This window comes from Vigna umbellata, chromosome 9 (assembly GCF_029865625.1).
Source record: "Vigna umbellata cultivar VRB3 chromosome 9, Vumbellata_1.0, whole genome shotgun sequence".
Lineage (NCBI taxonomy): Eukaryota > Viridiplantae > Streptophyta > Magnoliopsida > Fabales > Fabaceae > Vigna > Vigna umbellata.
This window is the reverse complement of record NC_142173.1, coordinates 46,946,967-46,967,726: the sequence shown is the minus strand read 5'-3', so window position 1 is coordinate 46,967,726 and position 20,760 is coordinate 46,946,967. Positions and strand designations below refer to the sequence as shown.

Below are 20,760 nucleotides of genomic sequence, written 5' to 3'. Positions count from 1 at the left end.
CTGCTGCCAGCTAGGAGTGTGGTGTGCAAGGTGGCTTTTTACTTGCGTAACGTGGCAGTGACAGTTTAGGGTTTAACTGAGAACGTGGCAGTAAGATTAAAATTGTGATTGTTAGGGTTTGATTTGGGTATTTCGAAATTGGTCTTTGAGGATAAGCATTTTGGAAAACCTGCAAATCAAATTTGGGTGATCTTGAAGGTGAAATCTGCAGAGGATATCGAATTCCGCAAATCAAAATCAGGTTAGAGGTTTTTCGAAAATGTTTTCATTGTTGTCGCGTTTGAGGGGGTTTAACTATGGGTGAAAGGTGAAATTGTTTTAGGTGCTATTGGTCCTGGCTGCATCATTGAACAAGGTGTTAGACTCAAAAGCTGCACAGTAATGCGAGGAGTGAGGGTTAAGAAGCATGCCTGTATATCCAGCAGTATTATTGGGTGGCATTCCACTGTTGGTCAATGGGCTCGAGTGGATAACATGACCATCCTCGGAGAAGATGTCCATGTATGCGATGAAATTTACAGCAATGGTGGTGTTGTTTTGCCCCACAAGGAGATCAAGTCAAATATTCTGAAGCCAGAAATTGTCATGTGAGTAAGGCCAATGATGTTCAAATTGGTAGTATGTTGTGAGATGAGGTAGCAAATTAATCAGTCTGAAATATGTTTGTTCGTTTAATTTGTTTTCCTTTGTACTTCATCCCATTTCTCTCTTTTTTTTCTCTACGAATCAGTTTTTGGATTAGAGCGAGTGACGCCATTGCATTGATTAAGAAGGTCAGAATCTTTGTAAAGGGCGTATGTTTGGACTGTGCAAAAGTTGTGTATTTTCAGTGTGTATAGAAATAAATTATTGGTTAGTTGTTTCTCCAGTCATTGCAATTAGATTACTTTTGGACTCAATACGTCTATTTAAACTTGCTTACGGTTAAGCCTAGCTTTTAAATTCTTTTTAAATGGAAAATTTAGGACATTAAAATAACTCTTAATAGAATAAGTAACTTAAAGAAAGTAATTATGTCAGACCCCTGACATTATAAAAAATCAAGACCAACTTTGGCGACCTCTACTTGTCTCTCTTAAAATTGGTGTCATGATTTTCAGTGATGAAAATAAATTGCAAAGGTAAAAGTACGAGCAAGACGTATTGGAAGTGGACAATCTCCACTGAATGTCAATCAATCGACTTTGCTTTGGTTAATCTCAGTAATTACAGGTCAATAGATCACTGGTCCTTCACAACCTACAACAGGAGAATCTTAAAATAAAGCCTACAACAAAGAACCTAAATAATTACCGAGTGATTGTCCACAAATACAAACTATAATTGGTCCCCAGTAAAACCAATTACATAATCTTATAGAAAGACCTGTTTATCTCGTGCTATCTTGAGAAGCACAAATTTAATCAACAGCCACGCCTTTGTTCCCAAGATGCAGCACGGTCACCTTTTCAGCAATCAACTTAATTTGGTTCACCTTTTCCTGAACTAACTTCTGGAGTTGCTCTTCTTGATTAGCCAGATTGTCATCCATTTGCACAGTATTACTAGCTTCGTTGGCCTCTGACCTGAACATGACAAATGATATCTCCTGATCATCACTTGGTACATCAAAAAGTTGCTTCCCAGATGTCCCATAATCTTTCCCTAAGATATCATACTTAACATGGTTGGAAATAATACTAACAAAGTTCTCCGTGTACTTGTCAACAGGATTAAGGCCAATGTAGATCAAAACCTCCCAACACTGGAGAAACTGCACTAGAAATTTGGAAAACATTTGTTTAAGATAATCATACGGCCTAACTCTTGACCAAAAAGCAATACATTGAGCCTAAATGTAAATACAACCTCAACATTTGAAGCAGATGAATCTGTATGCTGATTAGAATCACAAATCTTCTCCTTGAAAGCTTTGTGCTTCAAAACTTCTCCCTCTGAGATGTTTGTTCTGCAAATCAATTAAAAAATCATCCACAACCCTCCAATTTTATAAATCAGTTTCCAAACATTACTAAGGAAAGAAAACTTGCATGGCAAGTGTGTTGCTTTTGTGTTGAATGTACAGCATAATAAAGACAAAATACCTAACAAAATCGTTATCCACCATAAATTTTTGAAGGAATTCATCCTTGCTATCAACAAGAGTCTCAGCAAAAATTGTCTACACAAACAATAAACAAGTGGCAATGTCATGACAGAGCACAAGGTGTTAGTGGTCACCCCAGGTGATATTGATGCGTACCTGAAGAGCAGATTTTAGATCAGTGATACCTTTGCCTCGCTTAAAAAATTGAGCAAATTAAAAAAAAAAGTCAGTCATAATGCTTGATGCATAACAAATTAAAATTTTGAACATACATATGCTTTTTCCCATTAGTCAAAATTTCAGAACTTACATCAGATGAACTTAGAAATGCAATATCAGCATATGAGTAAAAAGATATGCTGCTAACCCAGATGGTAATCTGTAAAACAAATTCAAAACAGCTGAAAAAAATAAGACACCGTATCATATAAAACATTCAATGATGCAGCCAGGACCAATAGCACCTAAGACAACTTTCCACATAAAACAATTTCACCTTTCACCCATAGTTAAACCCCCTCAAACGTGACAACAATGAAAACATTTTCGAAAAACCTCTAACCTGATTTGATTTGCGGAATTCGATATCCTCTGCAGATTTCACCTTCAAGATCACCCAAATTTGATTTGCAGGTTCTCCAAAATGCTTATCCTTAAAGACCAATTTCGAAATACCCAAATCAAACCCTAACAATCACAATTTTAATCTCACTGCCACGTTCTCAGTTAAACCCTAAACTGTCAATGCCACGTTACGCAAGTAAAAAGCCACGTTGCACACCACACTCCTAGCTGGCAGCAGAATCGTTAAATATTTAACGCCGTGACCAAAAAGGATTAACTTGGACACTTTTTTCACAACGTGGGACCAAATTGAACTTTTTGAAAAAGATAGGACGAAAGTGAACATTTCCCTTAAAAAGAGGGACAAAAACAGGTATTAAGCCTAAAAGTAATAATTTATGAGAGCTTGTAACAAACTAACCCGTCTTTTGTCGTTTTGGCGCTAACCGTGACACTAGCGTAACCAGCTCAGTGTGGTATGTTGTTGTAGATCCTCGTTCTTCACCATCACATGCCTAACACTCCTCATCACCACCAACACCACCATGTCGACCACCCATTCAACATCATCCCCCTCCACACCCCTACCATCGACCACCCTTCTCTCCGCTTCCCGGAGGTCCGGGCCGCCATCGTCGCCCTTCGCTCTGTCGGCGACCTTCGTCTCCCCCCACAATGGCACCCTGATATGGACCTCCTGGACTGGCTTGGCCTCTTTTTTGGCTTCCAAAACGACAACGTCCGCAACCAGCGCGAGAACCTCCTCCTCCACCTCGCCAATGCCCAGATGCGCCTCTCCCCTCCTCAAGAAACCCTCGACGCCGCCCTCCTCCGCTCCTTCCGTTCCAAACTCCTCCGCAACTACACCTCCTGGTGCTCCTACCTCGCTGTAAAACCCGCCATCAACCACTCCTACCGCCCCGCCAATAACTCCTCCTCCAATCACCGCCGCGAACTCCTTTACGTCTCCCTATACCTCCTCATCTGGGGTGAGGCGGCCAACCTCCGCTTCCTCCCCGAATGCCTCTCCTACATCTTTCACCACATGGCCATGGACCTCAACATATTACTACAACACCATGATGACGATAACAACTTCCATCAGCCCTCACTTCACCAGGAAAGCTTCCTGGATCGCGTGGTGCAACCAATTTACCGAATCCTACTATCTGAGGTTGAGAGTAGTAGGAACGGAACCGTGCCTCACTGTAAGTGGAGAAACTACGATGACATAAACGAGTTTTTCTGGGACAAACGTTGCTTTGAGAAGCTCAAGTGGCCTATTGATGTTGGGTGTGGTTTCTTCGACAAGCGCGTTAGGAAGATTGGGTTTGTGGAACGACGGTCGTTTTGGAACTTGTTTAGGAGTTTCCATAGGCTTTGGGTTATGTTGTTTTTGTTCCTTCAGGCTGCTCTGATTGTTGCATGGGAGGATAAAACCTATCCTTGGCATGCATTGGAGGATCGTGACTTGCAGGTTCGGGTTTTAACCATCTTCTTCACGTGGAGTGCACTCAGGTTTCTGCAGTCTTGGCTTGATATAGTGATGCAATGGAGGTTGGTTCTGGAACATCAATACTTTCCTTTGTTTCATTTCATGCATTCACATGTGTATCTATCCCATGAACCTAACTTGTAATATAACGTATTTGTTGTAATAACAGGTTGGTTTCGGTGGAGACAATTGGACTTGGAATGAAGATGGTGCTAAAAGCCGTGGTCGCCGCAGCATGGTTCATTTTGTTTTTCGTTTTTTATCAGAAAATATGGGAACAGAGAAACCGTGATGGAAATTGGTCTGTTGAAGCGAACAAGCGGCTGGTGAATTTTCTAAAGGTTGTTTTTGTTTTCATGGTTCCGGAGCTTTTGGCTTTGGTACTTCTTATTCTTCCTTGGGTCAGGAATTTTATTGAGAAGAAGAATTGGAGGGTATTTTTCATGTTGTCGTGGTGGTTTCAAAGTAGGACGTTCGTTGGTCGTGGATTGAGTGAAGGTCTTACGGACAACGTTAGTTACATCTTGTTTTGGGTTGTGGTTCTGGCCTCAAAGTTTTGTTTCAGCTACTTTTTGCAGATTAGGCCAATGGTTGGTCCATCAAAGATGATTTTGGACCTTAAGGATATCAATTACCTGTGGCATGAGCTTTTTCGAAACGGTACTTGGTTTGCTCTCGGGTTACTGTGGCTTCCGGTTATTTTGATTTATTTGATGGATATTCAAATATGGTATTCAATATATTCATCTTTGGTTGGGGCGAGTGTGGGGTTGTTTGCACACTTGGGTGAGATTCGAAGCATGCAACAACTGAAGTTGAGGTTTCAGTTTTTCGCTAGTGCAGTTTTGTTTAATCTAATGCCAGAGGAGCAGTCGTTGAATGGAAGTAAAACATTGAGTAGCAAAGTTAAGGATATGATTCACAGGATGAAGCTAAGGTACGGGTTTGGTCAGTCTTATAAGAAGCTTGAGTCCAACCAAAGTGAGGCTAATAAGTTTGCATTGTTATGGAATGAGGTAATTATGTGTTTTAGGGAGGAGGATATCATATCTGACAGAGAGGTTGAGCTTCTCGAGCTGCCAAAAAACTCTTGGAACGTAAGGGTTATTCGTTGGCCATGTTTTCTTCTTTGCAATGAGTTACTACTGGCGCTCAGCCAGGCTAAAGAGTTAGTTCATGTTCCTGATAAGAGGCTTTGGAGTAAGATATGCAAGCATGAGTTTAGGCGGTGTGCTGTCATTGAAACCTACGATTGCATCAAACACTTGCTTCTTCAGATTATCAAACCTAACAGTGAAGAACATTCTATTCTGACGGTTCTGTTTCAAGAAATTGATCACTCTCTCGAGATCGGGAAATTTACTAAAGTTTTCAAAACCACTGCACTTCTCCAACTCCATATTAAGTTGATAAAAATTTTGGAGTTATTGAACAAGAAACAAATAGATTCTAGCCAAATGGTTAAGACCTTTCAGGCCCTTTATGAGATTGCTGTCAGAGATTTTTTCAAGGAGAGAAGGAATATTGAACGACTTAGGGAGGACGGTTTGGCTCCACAAAATCCAGATTCTTCGAAAGTTCTACTTTTCGAGAATGCCATTCAGCTGCCTGAGACTGTCAATGAGAATTTCTACAGACAGATTCGACGCTTGCTTACTATTCTTACATCTAGAGATTCAATGGAAAACGTTCCAGTTAATCTTGAAGCAAGACGAAGGATTACTTTCTTTACTAATTCCCTTTTTATGAAGATGCCCCATGCCCCCCAGGTTGAGAAAATGATGGCTTTCAGTGTTCTAACTCCTTACTATAGTGAAGAGGTAGTTTACAGTAAAGAACAGCTAAGAGTTGGGAACGAAGATGGGATATCAACCCTGTACTATTTGCAGACTATATACGATGATGAGTGGAAGAATTTTATGGAGAGGATGAAGAGGGAGGGGATGAAGAATGAAAGTGATATATGGACTGATAAACTTGGAGATTTGAGGTCTTGGGCATCCTATAGAGGCCAGACACTATCAAGGACTGTTAGAGGAATGATGTACTACTATAAGGGCCTCAAGCTTTTGGCGTTTCTGGATTCTGCATCTGAAGTAGAGATTCAAGAAGGAACACGTGAACTTGTTTTACTGAATCAAGACAACTCAGATGGATCTAGCTCCAATAAGTCACCACCTTCCCCTATGAGTTTAAGTAGAGAAAACAGTTCAGCAAGATTGTCATGCAAAGGCCATGACTATGGGACTGCGTCAATGAAATTCACATATGTGATTTCTTGCCAGATATATGGAGCTCAGAAGGAAAGAAAGGACCCCCGTGCAGAAGAAATTTTGTATCTGATGAAAAACAACGAAGCCCTTCGAGTTGCTTATGTTGATGAGGTTCCCTTTGGGAGTGGTGAGAAGGAGTATTATTCCGTTCTTGCTAAGTATGACCGACAATTGGAAAAGGAGGTAGAAATTTACCGTGTGAAGCTGCCAGGTCCCATAAAACTCGGAGAAGGAAAGCCAGAGAATCAAAACCACGCCATAATCTTCACTCGCGGGGATGCAGTTCAGACCATTGATATGAACCAGGATAACTACTTCGAGGAGGCACTTAAAATACGAAATCTCTTGGAAGAATACAGGTACTATTATGGTATGAGGAAACCCACTATCTTGGGAGTGAGAGAACACATTTTTACTGCTTCTGTTTCCTCTCTTGCATGGTTCATGTCAGCTCAAGAAATGAGTTTTGTCACCTTGGGACAAAGGGTTTTGGCAAACCCTCTGAAAGTTCGAATGCATTATGGCCACCCTGATGTATTTGACAGATTTTGGTTCATAACTAGAGGTGGTATTAGCAAAGCCTCAAGAGTGATCAACATAAGCGAGGACATTTTTGCAGGCTTTAACTGTACACTTCGTGGTGGTAATGTCACACATCATGAGTACATTCAGGTAGGAAAGGGAAGGGATGTTGGTTTGAACCAAGTATCAATGTTTGAAGCAAAGGTTGCAAGTGGAAATGGGGAACAAGTCCTAAGCAGAGATGTGTATAGGTTGGGTCATAAACTAGATTTCTTTAGGATGTTGTCATTCTTCTACACTACAGTAGGGTTCTTTTTCAACACAATGATGGTGGTTCTTACAGTATATGCATTTTTGTGGGGCAGGCTAATGCTTGCTCTCAGTGGCATTGAAGCTGCTATGGTAAAAAACAATAACAAAGCACTTGGCATAATTTTGAGTCAACAGTTCATAGTACAAATTGGACTTTTCACTGCCCTTCCAATGATTGTGGAGAATTCCCTCGAACAAGGGTTCCTTCAATCTGTATGGGATTTCTTGACCATGCAGCTCCAACTTTCATCAGTTTTCTACACGTTCTCTATGGGCACGCGTAGCCACTTCTTCGGAAGAACCATCCTGCATGGTGGGGCAAAATACCGAGCCACAGGTCGTGGTTTTGTTGTAGAGCACAAGAGCTTTGCCGAAAACTATAGACTCTATGCTCGCAGCCATTTTGTGAAAGCTATTGAACTGGGGCTAATACTAATAGTTTATGCAACACACAGTACTGTGGCAACTGACACATTTGTTTACATAGCCATGACCTTCTCTAGTTGGTTCTTAGTTGCATCATGGATCATGACTCCATTTCTGTTCAATCCTTCTGGCTTTGACTGGCTGAAAACTGTGCGTGATTTTGACGAGTTTATGAACTGGATTTGGCAACGCCAAAGCTTCTTTGCTAAAGCTGAACAGAGCTGGGAAAGGTGGTGGTACGAAGAACATGATCATCTAAAGCTAACTGGAATTTGGGGAAAGCTTTTGGAGATAATTTTAGATCTTCGGTTCTTAATATTTCAATATGGTATTGTCTACCGGTTAGGCATAGCTGCTGGAAATACCAGTATTGGTGTTTACTTTCTATCTTGGATTTATGTATTTTTTGTGTTTGGGATTTATGTGGTGCTAGCTTATGCCCGGAATGAATATGAAGCAAAACAGCACCTGTATTTTCGGTTGGTCCAGTCCCTGGTCATAGTTCTTGTCATACTTGTGATACTTGCATTGGTGAAATTCACTAAATTCCAATTCATGGACATTTTTACTAGCTTGGTGGCATTCATTCCCACAGGGTGGGGCATGATATCGATTGCTCAAGTATTCAGGCGATTTTTGCAGCGCACCATAGTTTGGAATGTTGTTGTTTCCTTGGCTCGTCTATATGATACATTATTTGGGATGATTGTTATGGTCCCTGTGGCTCTGCTCTCATGGTTGCCTGGGTTTCAGCCCATGCAAACTAGGATTCTCTTCAACGAGGCATTTGGCAGGGGCCTTCGCATTTTCCAGATTGTTACTGCAAAAAAGTCCTCGGCTAAATCTTTTTAGACCCTCTTCTTCTTCTTTCTTCATGCGTTATATTGGTCTATATGTTTCTTAAATTCATCTCTGCTCCATTCTCATTATAGACAGTAAAAGAACTGCAATTTGAAATGTATTCTTATCTCTTTCTTTCTGTTGCATTATAGCACTTTCAGCTGTTGATCTCTCCTTTTATTTGTCTTTAGTTTTCTAATATTTTTAAAAAGCATAAGATAATAGTTAATAAAAAAAATGCAAAATCATGATAAGAATTACACAATACACTTACAAAATCACCCTATTGTAAGCGTCCAAAAAAAATCTAATAAACATGATAAACTATAGAGAGTCATTCTCCCATCAAAACTTTCTTCTTCTGACGTATTTCAAAACATAATAACTCTCATAAAGAAAAACAAATTTCATTCACACTTCTTTTTTGGTAATGTGGAAGTGCACGCCAATGTCTATTGAATGTGGAGGTTGTGGACACATGTCACCCAACGTTTGTGATACATAAATATTCTATTTTTTTAACATTTATCTAATACTAATAAAATAATATTTTTATTTTAAAACATAAAATAATTTAAAATAAATTAATTAGAAAAGTAAAAGGAATGTTTTTTTATTAAATGTTAGAAAAAGTAGAAAATTGAAAGGTGTACATGAAGATTTTTTCTAAATCAAATTTTTAGTAAGATCTTAAGAAACCTTTTGGGCAAAATATTTAGAAGATTTAAATTTTATATTTTTGGAGGAAAAGGAGTACTGTTTTTCTTATAAACTGTTTTAAAATAGTATTTTTTTTTAACACAAAAAAATATAATATAAACAATTTTATATCAAAAGTGAGGAGAACATCACATTTTCTAAGTTAAATATATAGATACTTTTAATTTGGATACATTTTTATACAATTTATTTCTATTCTTTTCTTTCATTCATCTAACTAAATGAGAAAATGATCTTTACTTTTTTCTTCAATTTTCATCTCTTCAAACAAGACATTGCACATTGTTACCCCTGTTTTTTAATTTTTTTATTCCTCCTCTTTCATTCTTATAGCATTTTTAGTCTAAGTATTCATATAAGTTTCCTTGCAATGAGTAATTTGATAGCATCAATGGTGAAATTAGGGGAACGAGGCAATAGAGATAGAAATACATTGTATTCAATAACTGAGTAATTTAGAAGTAGTTTTTGTTAGAAGTGGACTCTGAGTCTAATTCAACCCCACAAAACCGGCTTTTAAGATAAGGTTTGCACCCACTTATAAAGTATGAATTGGTCTTATCTCTAGTCGACGTGAAACTTTCAACAATTTTCCTTTTAATTGTACTTTCTTAAGTACATTACAACTAAATTTCACTAATTCACCTCCAATAGTTGACTATTTCTAAATGCTTTGTACTTTATCTTATTAAAAAAAAAAACTTTAACTTATTGATTTTTGAAGATTGTCACACTATACTATCCATTATCAAACTGTATAACTCGTTAGTTTCCTTTCTTCATGATATGATCAAAGTTTCAAATTTTCAAAAAGTAACAATTTTGTCGGATTCAATATGTTGATCAACAAACAAAACCAATCTTTAGAAGATTTGAGACAAAGAAAAAGACAGACTTGAAAAATTAATTAATACGAATACATTATTACACTCGGTATAGAAAATAATAGAATTAAATATGTTTTTAATCAATATAAAATTAAAATTTGTTTCTTTCAAAAATTTTAATTTAGTTTAATTTTTAAATTTTAAAAACAAATATATAATCATTTTATTTAGTAGTATTAAATTTTTTTAACGTAAAAAAACATATTGAGTTAGTGTTTACATTATTTATACAATTAGACATATTTTAATCAAAATATTAATTTAATACATAAAAAAAAATTAACACCTTTAAATTAAAAAAAAACATTTATTTATCTTTAAAATTAAAAGACTAAAAGGCATTTATGAACAGAATCAAATTTCAAATCCAGTAAAAAATATTTAACTCAATATTGTTTAAGAGGCTATATGTAACAAAAGTTTAGAATTTCATAAAAGACAGTTTACCTAATCTAAACCTCAAATTAATCTAAACCAATGCGAAATAGAGAGATGAGTACACTTTACACGACATTGTGCAAACCCCTCGTACCCAAATCCTAGAAACTAACCTCAATCAAAATCAATTAGTCAACAACTTTTCCATTTGTTCTCCCAAGAACAAAGTACCCCAAAACAGCACAAACAGCAGCCACTATATTCCCTTCTTTCAGCAAAACCTTAACCACAAAACCGAAAATCTCCCTCGTAATCTTCCTTCCCTCCACAACCAAAGTCCTCTTAGGCTTACCAAAGAAAGCCAACAACACCACTATGGCGATCCACGTTACCAGAACCGCAGGCACCACCACAGCAAAAGCTGCCACCATTGAAAGAACCCCAAAAACAACACCAAGAAGCAGCGAGACAAAGAGTGCAGGCCACCAACAAGATGATGACGATGACTCAGCTTGCAACTTGTACCACGAAATCATGGACTTGAGAATGTTCCAGGAAGATGTGAAGAGCAAGCCATAAACAAGCACAAAAACACATACCCAGGTTCTCCTTTTGCTCATGATTTGCAGCAGTAGTATAACGTAAGAAGAAGATGGTTTGATTGGTGAAGTGGGTTGCTCTTCCACTTTTCCCATGGACTTGTGACAACCTCGGAAAACTAGTACTACCAATGGCCAGTCTGGTTTTGCTTGTCTCTCCCAAGTTCAAAACTTTATGGTACTATTCCATCGATAAGCGCGTTTTGGTTCTTTTCTGGAATATGGGTACCTCTCTATTGTTGCTACTACGCTATCTCTAGCTTTTGGGGACCATGAAAATGAAGTTACCGCTATAACATTGTCCCCTTGTCGGCAATTTAGTGGAGTGCACCTATGTCTTATTTTTGGATCAGCATTCACAACCGTTTAATTTCTTACCCCTTTCTTTCTTATAATCCATTTCATTAATATTTTATTGATATTTAATATTGCTAAGCAATTATAAAAGAAAAAGTGACATGTGAAAAATATTAAATTAAGTTATTTAAGCAAAAGTAAAAATTAAATGATTGATTACAAAATTAATAAGATAGGATAAACATTACGTCTTCTGAATAAAGTTTTATTTTTTTTTTCTCCTTTGAGTACATCTATTATCTTTATCACCTTTATGATTTAGCTTTTGATACGTCAAAGAAATGTAATTATTATTTGTAATTTCCTATAGATATGATGATAAATGAATCTATTTGTTTTCATAAATGTTATTTGAAGACCAGAAATTATTGTATTAATTATTTTTTATATTTTTATTATTATTTTAGATTATTAGATAATTTAAAAGTTTTATATAATTCTTTTATGTAATTTTGTAATTTATTTCTAAAGTATATTTGATATTATTTAAATAGTTATTTGACTTTTATTAAATTATTATGTAATATATATATATATATATATATATATATTATATTTTTTTATTCTATATGTTAAAAAAGATGTATTATTTTGACATTTAGTATTTAATAATATTATGTTTATTTGTTGTAATTTTTATTTTATAAAAAATATTTAATTAATATTTGGAACAGTTAACTAAATTTTATAGTTAAATTCTTACTTACTATATAAAAATATATATTTAATTATACATTAATTATTTGTAGTTAAAATGTTAGAAACTGTAAGAACATGGAAGTAAAGCAAATGATGCCTTAAGTTAGTAGGATCAGGTCTTTAGTTGGGCTTTTAAAACATTTTGGTCCATTAACTCAACACACTGCTCTCTCTCTCTTTACAAACTCAATTTTAGATTTCCTCCACCTTTTCTCTATCACACCTTGTCTTCTATCTTCCATTTCTCCCATTTGAGCCATTGGATTTCTGTGTAGGTGGCGCCAAAACGTTCGTAGCGTAGAGAGCTTCGGAACCATCTGATTAGTTTCGGATTCTAAGCTGGTAAGCCCCTTCATGCAAGCTCTTCTCTGTCCTTGAACTAGCACATGCAATCTCTGTAGTTGCATGTGACTTGTTCTTTTATTTTCCTTCGGTTTTCCACTCGGTCCAAGCTCTAAGAGCTGCTTTCTGTCACCAATGTGGTGTCCTGTGGGGTTTGTTGAGTTCTCACAACTCAAGGTACGGTGGAAGTGTTCCAGTGAGCTTTACTGTTCAACTCCAAGGTAAGGGGAGCTGGATCTTGCTTTCTGTTCTGTAGATTAGGGTGTGCATGAGATAAATTGTTGTTTGATGTGGGGAAATAATGTATGTATGGATTGTTATGTATGGGTGTTGTTTGTACTGGAATTGGAAATGTTGTATGTGAACTCGATTGCTCAAATGCCTGTCTAATAGTAAATATGTGGAATTGTACGTATGAATTGGTATGGATAAGGTTTGAGACTGATACTGAATGGTTGAATGAAGTGAAGTCTGCTAAATAGGTGATTAGAACAACACTTAAGTGAATTAGGGTGTTTAGGGTCTTATTAGAGGAATTGAGGTGGTCAAATTGAGAATTGGGTATTATAGATCATTCTGGTCAGTTTAGGTGGCTTAGGCAAGTCAATTGGGACCTAATTGGACCCCTAAAATGGTCAAAATCAGACTCAAGGTGGTAGAATTATATTTGGGCCCCTAGGTTGAGAGATTTTCAGTTTTCAAGTATAAATCAATGCATAAACACTTTAAAAAGATGTTAGGAAGGGTTAGAATCAGTTAGACATGTTTAATTCAATATATACTTCGAGTTGGGTGTGTTAGAAGTTCACAAAAATGGTTAGAATGAGTTTGGAGTGGTTGAGTTGTGCAAATCTGCAGAATTTCATTCTGCAGATTTTGCAGACTCATAGAGCGAAGCCTTTCGCTCAGCGAGTCGCCCTTGTGAGGTGCTCTCTGTCAGGGCATTCACATAGCGACTCTGTGCGCGATGTGAATTATAACAGAGAGTTGCTCTCTGTTTGGTAAGTCGCGTAGCAAATGTAGTCGCTTTGCGACTGTTGCTAGCCTGGGAAATTAGCCAAATAAATAGAATAGCGAAGAATGACGCTATGCGAGAGGTTGAAAAGTCTGATGCATGTAGTGAGTTAATTCGCATAGCGAATTAAGTGGGTGTGCTATGCGAATTTTAGCTGAAAAGCTCCCCCCTGTCAGGAAAATTCGCTCAGTGCACCAAGGGTGGTGCGCTATGCGAATTTTAGCTGAAAAACTCCTCCCCCGTCACGAAAATTCGCTCAGCGCACCAAGGGTGGTGCGCTGTGCGAATTTTTGCTGTCTTGCCTTGCATCCTGGTTTGTTGTGCGACCTGGTTCAGTGAGTTTCACCTTTTTCCTCATCTGTTTGAGCTATTTGATGTTGTTTGACTGCTAGGGTGTATGTATGTCTATATAACTGATTTGGGTGGCTTGATTTTGCAATATGATTGAGGGTATGTTGTATTGTGTGTGAATTATAGTTTGGAAGTATGTATGAAACAAAGTTGTGATTGGCGTAAGTGTAACAAGTATGGTTCATGGATGTAATTCCATGATCCTCAAGGAGGGGATACATTATGGTGCCCTAATAGTGTGTAGAATGATTGCATGACAGCTCAGTCTTGGGGATTTTCCTGAAACTACAATGATCAATCATTCTCAAGTAGAGAGGATTGAATCATGTGGTGAGTAGTAGTAGAAGGTCCTAGTCTTGTAGGGTTCCAGTATGCTCCAGGGCGCGGAACGGACTAACCTCGTGAGTGTGGTAGGGTGGAACCCATTGGCAATGGCTTTGCAAAGCAGTAGAGGCCACCACGAGTGCATAACCCGCCATAGCTTGACAATCATTCTAGTCCGGACGAGTCAAGTTTAAGTGCAACAAGTCATGTGTATAGTGTAGCGTATCTGTCCTTATTTGCATGTTGCCTGTAACTGCTATAACATGATTTTTATATCTAGCTCATCCTTGCTTGTGTGTTTGTGTTTGTTTGGGTATGCTTTTCTTTTGCAATGATCATCCATTTGGATGTGAGCAGAGGCGGATGAGGTGCCTCTGGAGCAGGCTTTGGAGGAAGACAATGTTGCTGCTTAGTTTCAATAGGAATTTAAGTGTTTCCTTCTCTTTTAAAACACTCTAGTATGTTAAGTTTTAAATTCTGACTCATTTTGGATGATTGTAAGCTTATCGACTTTATTACAGTCTACTCTAACTGTTCTCTTTTATTTAAATGTGGACTTGCTATATATTATATGCTTCTATATAATTTGGGATGTTACATGTGATCGCCGGTGCAAGAGGCACGAAGTGCATGGGACACAAACAAGGAGCGGCTCCTGGCAGGCTTCCAGTGGAAAGGGAACATGGATGAATCGAACATACACTGGAATGAGAGGGATCTAGAGACTGTATAGGTATGAGACTATACAGTTGAAGGATAGCTTAAAGAAATTAATTTGGCTACTCATATCACCAAAATGCATTTGTTTTTCGGTAGTTTAATCCATAAGAACTTCATGATTAAGCCTCGTGTTGATGTGTGGGGACAGTAGTTGCCGGAGCGTTATAGAAACTAATTTAAAACCTAATTCATAACCTATTGAAATTTTATATTTATATCATAAACTATTTTAGATACTAATCATTTCTAGTTTATAAAATTGAATATAAATTGTTCAAACTAATTAAATTTTGTTTTTAAAATTGGTTGTTATTTAAATATTTCCTTGTAGTGAAATATTTTTATTTTTAATTTCATAATATACCTTTTTTTTAATTTTTTTTTGAAAAAAAAATTATTTATGACTTTTCTTTAACTTTTCAAAATTATTTTTTACCTTTTTTAATATCTTTCCTCTTGGTAGTAAGTGGTCTTATCTAAACCATTTTCCTCCAATAAAAATTTAAGTGAGGGTAATTCTTTTTCAATCTACATTTTCATTATATATATATATATATATATATATATATATATATATATATATATATATATATATATATATATATATATAAGGTTAATATGTTATAGAATCTTTTGCTTAAATTTATTTAATTTTTTCATCATTTTGTTTAGTGAGGTGATGTAAGTTAGGGTTTATGAAGGTTTTCGGTATTTTTTAGTTGTAGTTGATGGTTTTGGAAGGAAGATATTATTAGGAGAGGTGAGCTAAAATATATTTAAAAGTTGTTTGTGTTTTATTAAGATGATTTAAACTATTAAGTTGAATGCAAAATGATTGATTTTTGAGTTGGATTATAGTTGCTAAATTGTATTGTTTTTTTTATGCAATTAAGAGTTGATATATTATGTTTTTAAATGGTAAAATTGTTGTTTTAGTTGTGTTAATAAATGGAGATTGATGTTTAGGACATGTTGTAATAGTTAAAATTAGTTAGACATTATAATCTCATTATGCACTTATTTTTTAATGTTTTTCATATACTACTTGAGTGTTAAGTTATAAATCAAGGAACTACACTCAAGTTTTGTCTTGATACTAGAGTAACTTGAGTTGTAACTCAATTATCTCCTTTTTAGATAAGTGATGTTTGAAATGAAAATTCTATAACTTTGGAATGCATTGAACAAGTTAAAAACACTTAAGAAATGTTAATTCTGTTTTCATTAAACTTTTTAGATGACTAAAGTAAGGAAGAAGTCAAACCAATTTTTCCTTCTCCATCCAAGATATTTCTCTAAGATGAAACTCAAATAATATGTCATAAGTTATTCATGGGAAGATGTGTTATCACTCATAATATGTATGTTTTTGTTCAAACTACATAGTTACAACACAAATGACATTACTTATATAAACATATAAAAAGCTAAAATGTCGTGATACATTGTTTCAATATGAATGCTGATAATATCTTATACCATACTGTGGTAAATTTGACTGATAATAAAACAGTGAAATTATAAAATAGTTAATGAAATTAATTTGTTATGAGTGATTTTATAAAATAGTAACTGAAATTATATATATATATATATATATATATATATATATATATATATATTTATATTTATTTATTTATTGTATATTTAGTTAGATAGACTAAGAAACCTAATTAACTAAATACGTAAGGCATCACTTTGCAATATGTGAGGTTATTATATGAAATATTTATTAAAATAATTATATTATTGAACAAATAAAGTATTCTCAAAAGTATATGTTTCTAAAATCGAACATAACACTAATATCTTAAAAATAGTCTCTAATTACATATAGTGTGCGGATGACACATGCAACTTTTTGAGGCTTAATTTTTTATTTATTTTTATCTATTTTCTATAATCATATGTCAACTAGTTGATAGTTAGATTTTGTTTGTAATTGTAATCCTATTATTGTTATGCTTTGAGGTAGGCTTGATGTGAAATTTCTTATATGTTAATTAAATGGTTAACCATCCTTAGATTTTTGTTGTGATTGTATTAGGATGCTAAATAATAAAAAAATGTTCAAACTTTCTCCTCTGAAATCCATTCTTAGTTTTAACCATCACTTTTTTCAAAACATGATTATTTATGAAAAGGGAAAATTATTCTTATATTAACCAAAGGTTAAAGAATTCTTATTCTTTTCACAATACATATCAAATTTTAGTTTAATTCAAGTTTTCAATAAAAAAACATAAAAGAAAAGTAGGATTCAATTTAGTTTATTTTAAATTGAATTACGATTAGGTTTAGATATGTTTTTGTGATTTTTGACACTATAAAATTGTAAATTATTATTTTTTTTACAAAAATTTATTAAACATTTTAGTGAAAATTGTCAAATAATATAAAAAATTTGTATATAGTTGTTATTATATTCTTATTTTTAAATATATTTCATATTTATAAACAAATATTATACTTAATCAATGCAAAATTAATATTTTGTTTATTGTTAATTAAACCTAAATACATAACAATATTAATATATATAAATAAAATAAGCTATTTTGTTTGATTTAGTCTGGTTCTCAATTTTCAATAAAAAAATCTAAACGGCATCAGTTTGTATTAGTTTCATAAAAATATAAAAATAATGTTGATTATTTTCAATTTTTTTTATTGATTTTTTAGTTTTTATAGACTAAATTTTAATACTCCTAATATCAACCACATGACGATTATTTTTTGCCTGGATTATAAATAATCATTGTATTATAATAAAAAATAAAAATTTATTTTGTCCTCAATTTTGGTGAGTTATTGTTCAAGGTTTTAGAAAAGTGTTAATTGCATCTTTACTTGGTAAAATTTATCTCAATCAAATCCCTTTCGATAAAATTTATTCTCTCTTCTATTTTTTTTAACATACTAGCTTTTTGTCGATGTTTGCATTATAAAATAATTAGTTTTCATTTTAAAATGACTACAAAGTCCCTCTGTGAAGCAACACCACTCTTAATTCATTTATTTAATGTTAAAATGACACTGTAAGGAGATAAGTAAAAGTGAGGCTGGAGGAGAAGTATCGATTTTCGTGGATCTCAAGGTTAAAATTATGATTTTCTGAAAAGTTGGAGGTGCAAGCTGGACTTGTAGCCAGAAACTTTTGTGAGGTGCGTGGAGAACCTTTCTAACAACTTCCATATAGCTTTCACTTCCATTCATAGTCATCTTCCTCGCCTCCATACCCGAACTTTGCATAATAGAATATGCTCCACCATTAAACCCACCAACACACTTTTTCTTCCTTTTTAGTTGTTGTGCGGTGGATTCTGGAACAACCCCATTTTTTTTCTTCCAATGAAGATGAGAGAGAGCGGGAAGAGTAACGTAGTGTTCACTTGAACAAATTTTACTGTTCAAAGGCGAATGCAAGGGATGAAATGAAAGTGAACTCGTGTTCGGATGAGAGGAAAAACGAGGAACGCTGAAGACGAATTTGCAGGATGGAAAGGTTTTTCATCACCCACAAAAGTGAAGAGATTTGGAGGGATTGTTACTGAAATGTCACATGTACCCTCAACCTATTATACAATTCATTGTGTGTATACCAGCTTAATATAGAAAATCGATTCGCAAAACTACAGAACCGATTCAAAGAAGTTAAAATTAAAAAGACGTGAAGAACAGTTGAATCAATTCGAAGAAGGAGTTAACATATTGGTGCCCTCAGGTCTCTCCACAGCTAGTGTTCAAAGTGTAATATGTTCGGTTTCTTCATTGACGACGAAGAGCAATGCCGGTTTCTTCCATTGACGATAAAGAGCAACGCCTGAGGTTAGTATTGCAGTATCTTCTTTGTCCAATTGTCTTGTTCTTTTTGAGTTGCAGGGTTGTAGATGAGGACGAAGAAGGAACTGATGACATGAAGAAGAAAGTCGTTAAGTGGAATGCGCGTGTTTGAAAGTGAAGAAGACGATGAACAGTGCTTCATCACGAAATTGAAGGAAGCGTATTCGGTTCCAGGCCTGCGAAGCATTCATAAAGGAGTTGTATTCGATTCCAGGCGCAATAGTATTCAGTTCCCTATTCTCGCACAACCCCTTATTCGGTTCCCCATTCTCGCAACAACGGCGTATTCAGTTCCCCATTCTCGCAACAACGCCGTATTCGGTTCCATGGAGCGTATTCGTTGGTGGTGGACGACCGATATGCCACCAATTACCCATATCCGCTGCCTAATCTGGTTTCAATCTTCCGCTGCCTTCACCCATTCCCCATTCTGGCGCAACCTCATCAAGTGGTATTCAGAGCCTAGGTTACTCACGGTGCTGTCTGGTTGTTCCAGCTAAGTCATTTTTCTTTCATTCTAATTTGTCAACACAGTTCCTTTTTTGCTTCTATAGTGCACTGTTACATTGATTTCTGGGTTTCAGTAGTTGTCCATTGTAAGACCCATGAAAAATATTTAAATTTAATAAATAGTTGTTTTATTTTTATTTTTATAAAGTTAATAAAAGTATGGTAAGAAAAAAATAAATTAAAATTTATGATAGGTAACAATAATAATAATTTCAAAGGAAGGAGTTTAAAAATTTGAGAATTTATTTTAAAAGTTAAAAAAAAAAAAATGAATGAATAGTAAATAGTAAATAGTAAATAGTGAATAGTGAATAGTGAATAGTGAATAGTTAAAAAAAATATTAAAATAAATTGTGGAAGAGGACACTCCACGTAGAATCAATTATTCAGAGATAAGAATGGTGAATAAAAAATAATTTTTGAATAGTAAAAATGAATAGTAAAAGTGAATAGTAAAAATGAATAGTAAAAATGAATAGTAAAAATTTTTGGCTATAAATAGCCAAGGGGGGGAGGATGAAGATTTGCACCAAAATTCTAGGGAAATTGTGAGAGGAGAGAGTTGGAGGAAATTCTAGTTGAAGAGGGGAAATTCTGGAAGTTTCTGGAGAACGGTTTGAGAAGAGGAACCTAAGTCTGGAATAGAGGTAAGGGGAGTTACATTTTGTTTGATATTATTTTGAGTCTTGTATATGTTGCTTTTAGTTTATCTTAAATCTTGAATGTGAAGTATTTTGTTTCTGTATGATTTTGAATTTTGGATGAGAACATGCTTCTTTGTTTAGATCCAAGTGTGATAGTTGTAAAATGTGATGTTGATTATGTTATGCCATATGTATGCTATTAATTGTTTATTGTTGTATTTTTGGATGGATTAGAAGTTGTCTAACCGGCTCTGCCAGATTCAACTTCTTGTTTCCCCATACTTTATATTGTTTTCCTTATTCGTTTTTATTTTTGGATGGATTAGAAGTTGTCTAACCGGCTCTGCCAGATTCAACTTCTTGTTTCCCCATACTTTATATTGTTTTCCTTATTCGTTTTTATTTTTGGAAGGATTAGAAGTTGTCTAACCGGCTCTGCCAGATTCAACTTCTTATTTCCCCAGACCTGTTATTATTCTTATTATTTAATTACATTGTATTCCTGGAAGGATGAGAAGTTGTCTAACCGGCTCTGCCAGATTCAACTTCTTGTTTCCCCAGAACTTTTATTGTTCTATTTAATTTTTATTGCATCTTCCTGAAAGGATGAGAAGTTGTCTAACCGGCTCTGCCAGATTCAACTTCTTGTTTCCCCAAGAAATTTTATTAAGATTATTTTAATGATCTTCAAACATTTGATTCTTCTCCGGTGACAATTTATAGTAATATTTTATTATTGTTAATTTGTTTGTAATATATTTATCTTGTATGATTTCTGTGATGAATGTATTTTATGATGTTGATATGAAATTATGCATCTGAACATGATATGAGTAGTATGAGAAGATTTTGT

The 20,760-nt window shown here is 35.0% G+C and overlaps 3 protein-coding genes and 1 non-coding gene across 4 annotated transcripts; 2 read left to right on the top strand and 2 right to left on the bottom strand.

The window, feature by feature from the left end:
- Positions 1-1,399: 1,399 nt before the first annotated feature.
- LOC124844868 (histone acetyltransferase type B catalytic subunit-like) lies at positions 1,400-3,283 on the bottom strand. Its single transcript, XM_088099493.1, has 7 exons — positions 3,239-3,283; positions 2,629-2,738; positions 2,397-2,487; positions 2,243-2,281; positions 2,085-2,161; positions 1,849-1,948; positions 1,400-1,753 (listed from the first exon to the last, which is right to left on the bottom strand). Exons 1-7 carry the CDS (start codon positions 3,281-3,283, stop codon positions 1,400-1,402), a joined length of 816 nt encoding a protein of 271 aa, XP_087955619.1.
- LOC124844862 (callose synthase 12-like) lies at positions 3,188-8,530 on the top strand. The gene is made up of 2 exons (XM_047321876.2): positions 3,188-4,207; positions 4,315-8,530. The coding sequence occupies exons 1-2, from the start codon at positions 3,339-3,341 to the stop codon at positions 8,528-8,530; spliced, it is 5,085 nt and encodes a 1,694-aa protein (XP_047177832.2). The 5' UTR covers positions 3,188-3,338.
- Positions 6,174-6,254, top strand: LOC124844876 (small nucleolar RNA J33). Its single transcript, XR_007029406.1, has one exon. It is a non-coding gene; the product is annotated as a small nucleolar RNA J33 (small nucleolar RNA).
- Positions 8,531-10,534: 2,004 nt separating the features above from the next.
- LOC124844870 (uncharacterized) lies at positions 10,535-11,455 on the bottom strand. Its single transcript, XM_047321884.2, has one exon. The coding sequence runs from the start codon at positions 11,196-11,198 to the stop codon at positions 10,692-10,694; it is 507 nt and encodes a 168-aa protein (XP_047177840.1). The 5' UTR covers positions 11,199-11,455; the 3' UTR covers positions 10,535-10,691.
- Positions 11,456-20,760: the final 9,305 nt, after the last annotated feature.

Coding starts and splice junctions, on each gene's coding strand:
- LOC124844870 (XM_047321884.2), bottom strand. CDS start 11,198: ATGGGAAAAGTGGAAGAGCAACCCACTTCACCAATCAAACCATCTTCT.
- LOC124844862 (XM_047321876.2), top strand. CDS start 3,339: ATGGACCTCCTGGACTGGCTTGGCCTCTTTTTTGGCTTCCAAAACGAC. Junction 4,208..4,314: donor GATATAGTGATGCAATGGAG/GTTGGTTCTGGA, acceptor TTGTAATAACAG/GTTGGTTTCGGTGGAGACAA.
- LOC124844868 (XM_088099493.1), bottom strand. CDS start 3,283: ATGGCGGCCCGGACCTCCGGGAAGCGGAGAGAAGGGTGGTCGATG. Junction 2,162..2,242: donor ATCTAAAATCTGCTCTTCAG/GTACGCATCAAT, acceptor TTGTTTGTGTAG/ACAATTTTTGCTGAGACTCT. Junction 1,754..1,848: donor CATCTGCTTCAAATGTTGAG/GTTGTATTTACA, acceptor TTTCTAGTGCAG/TTTCTCCAGTGTTGGGAGGT.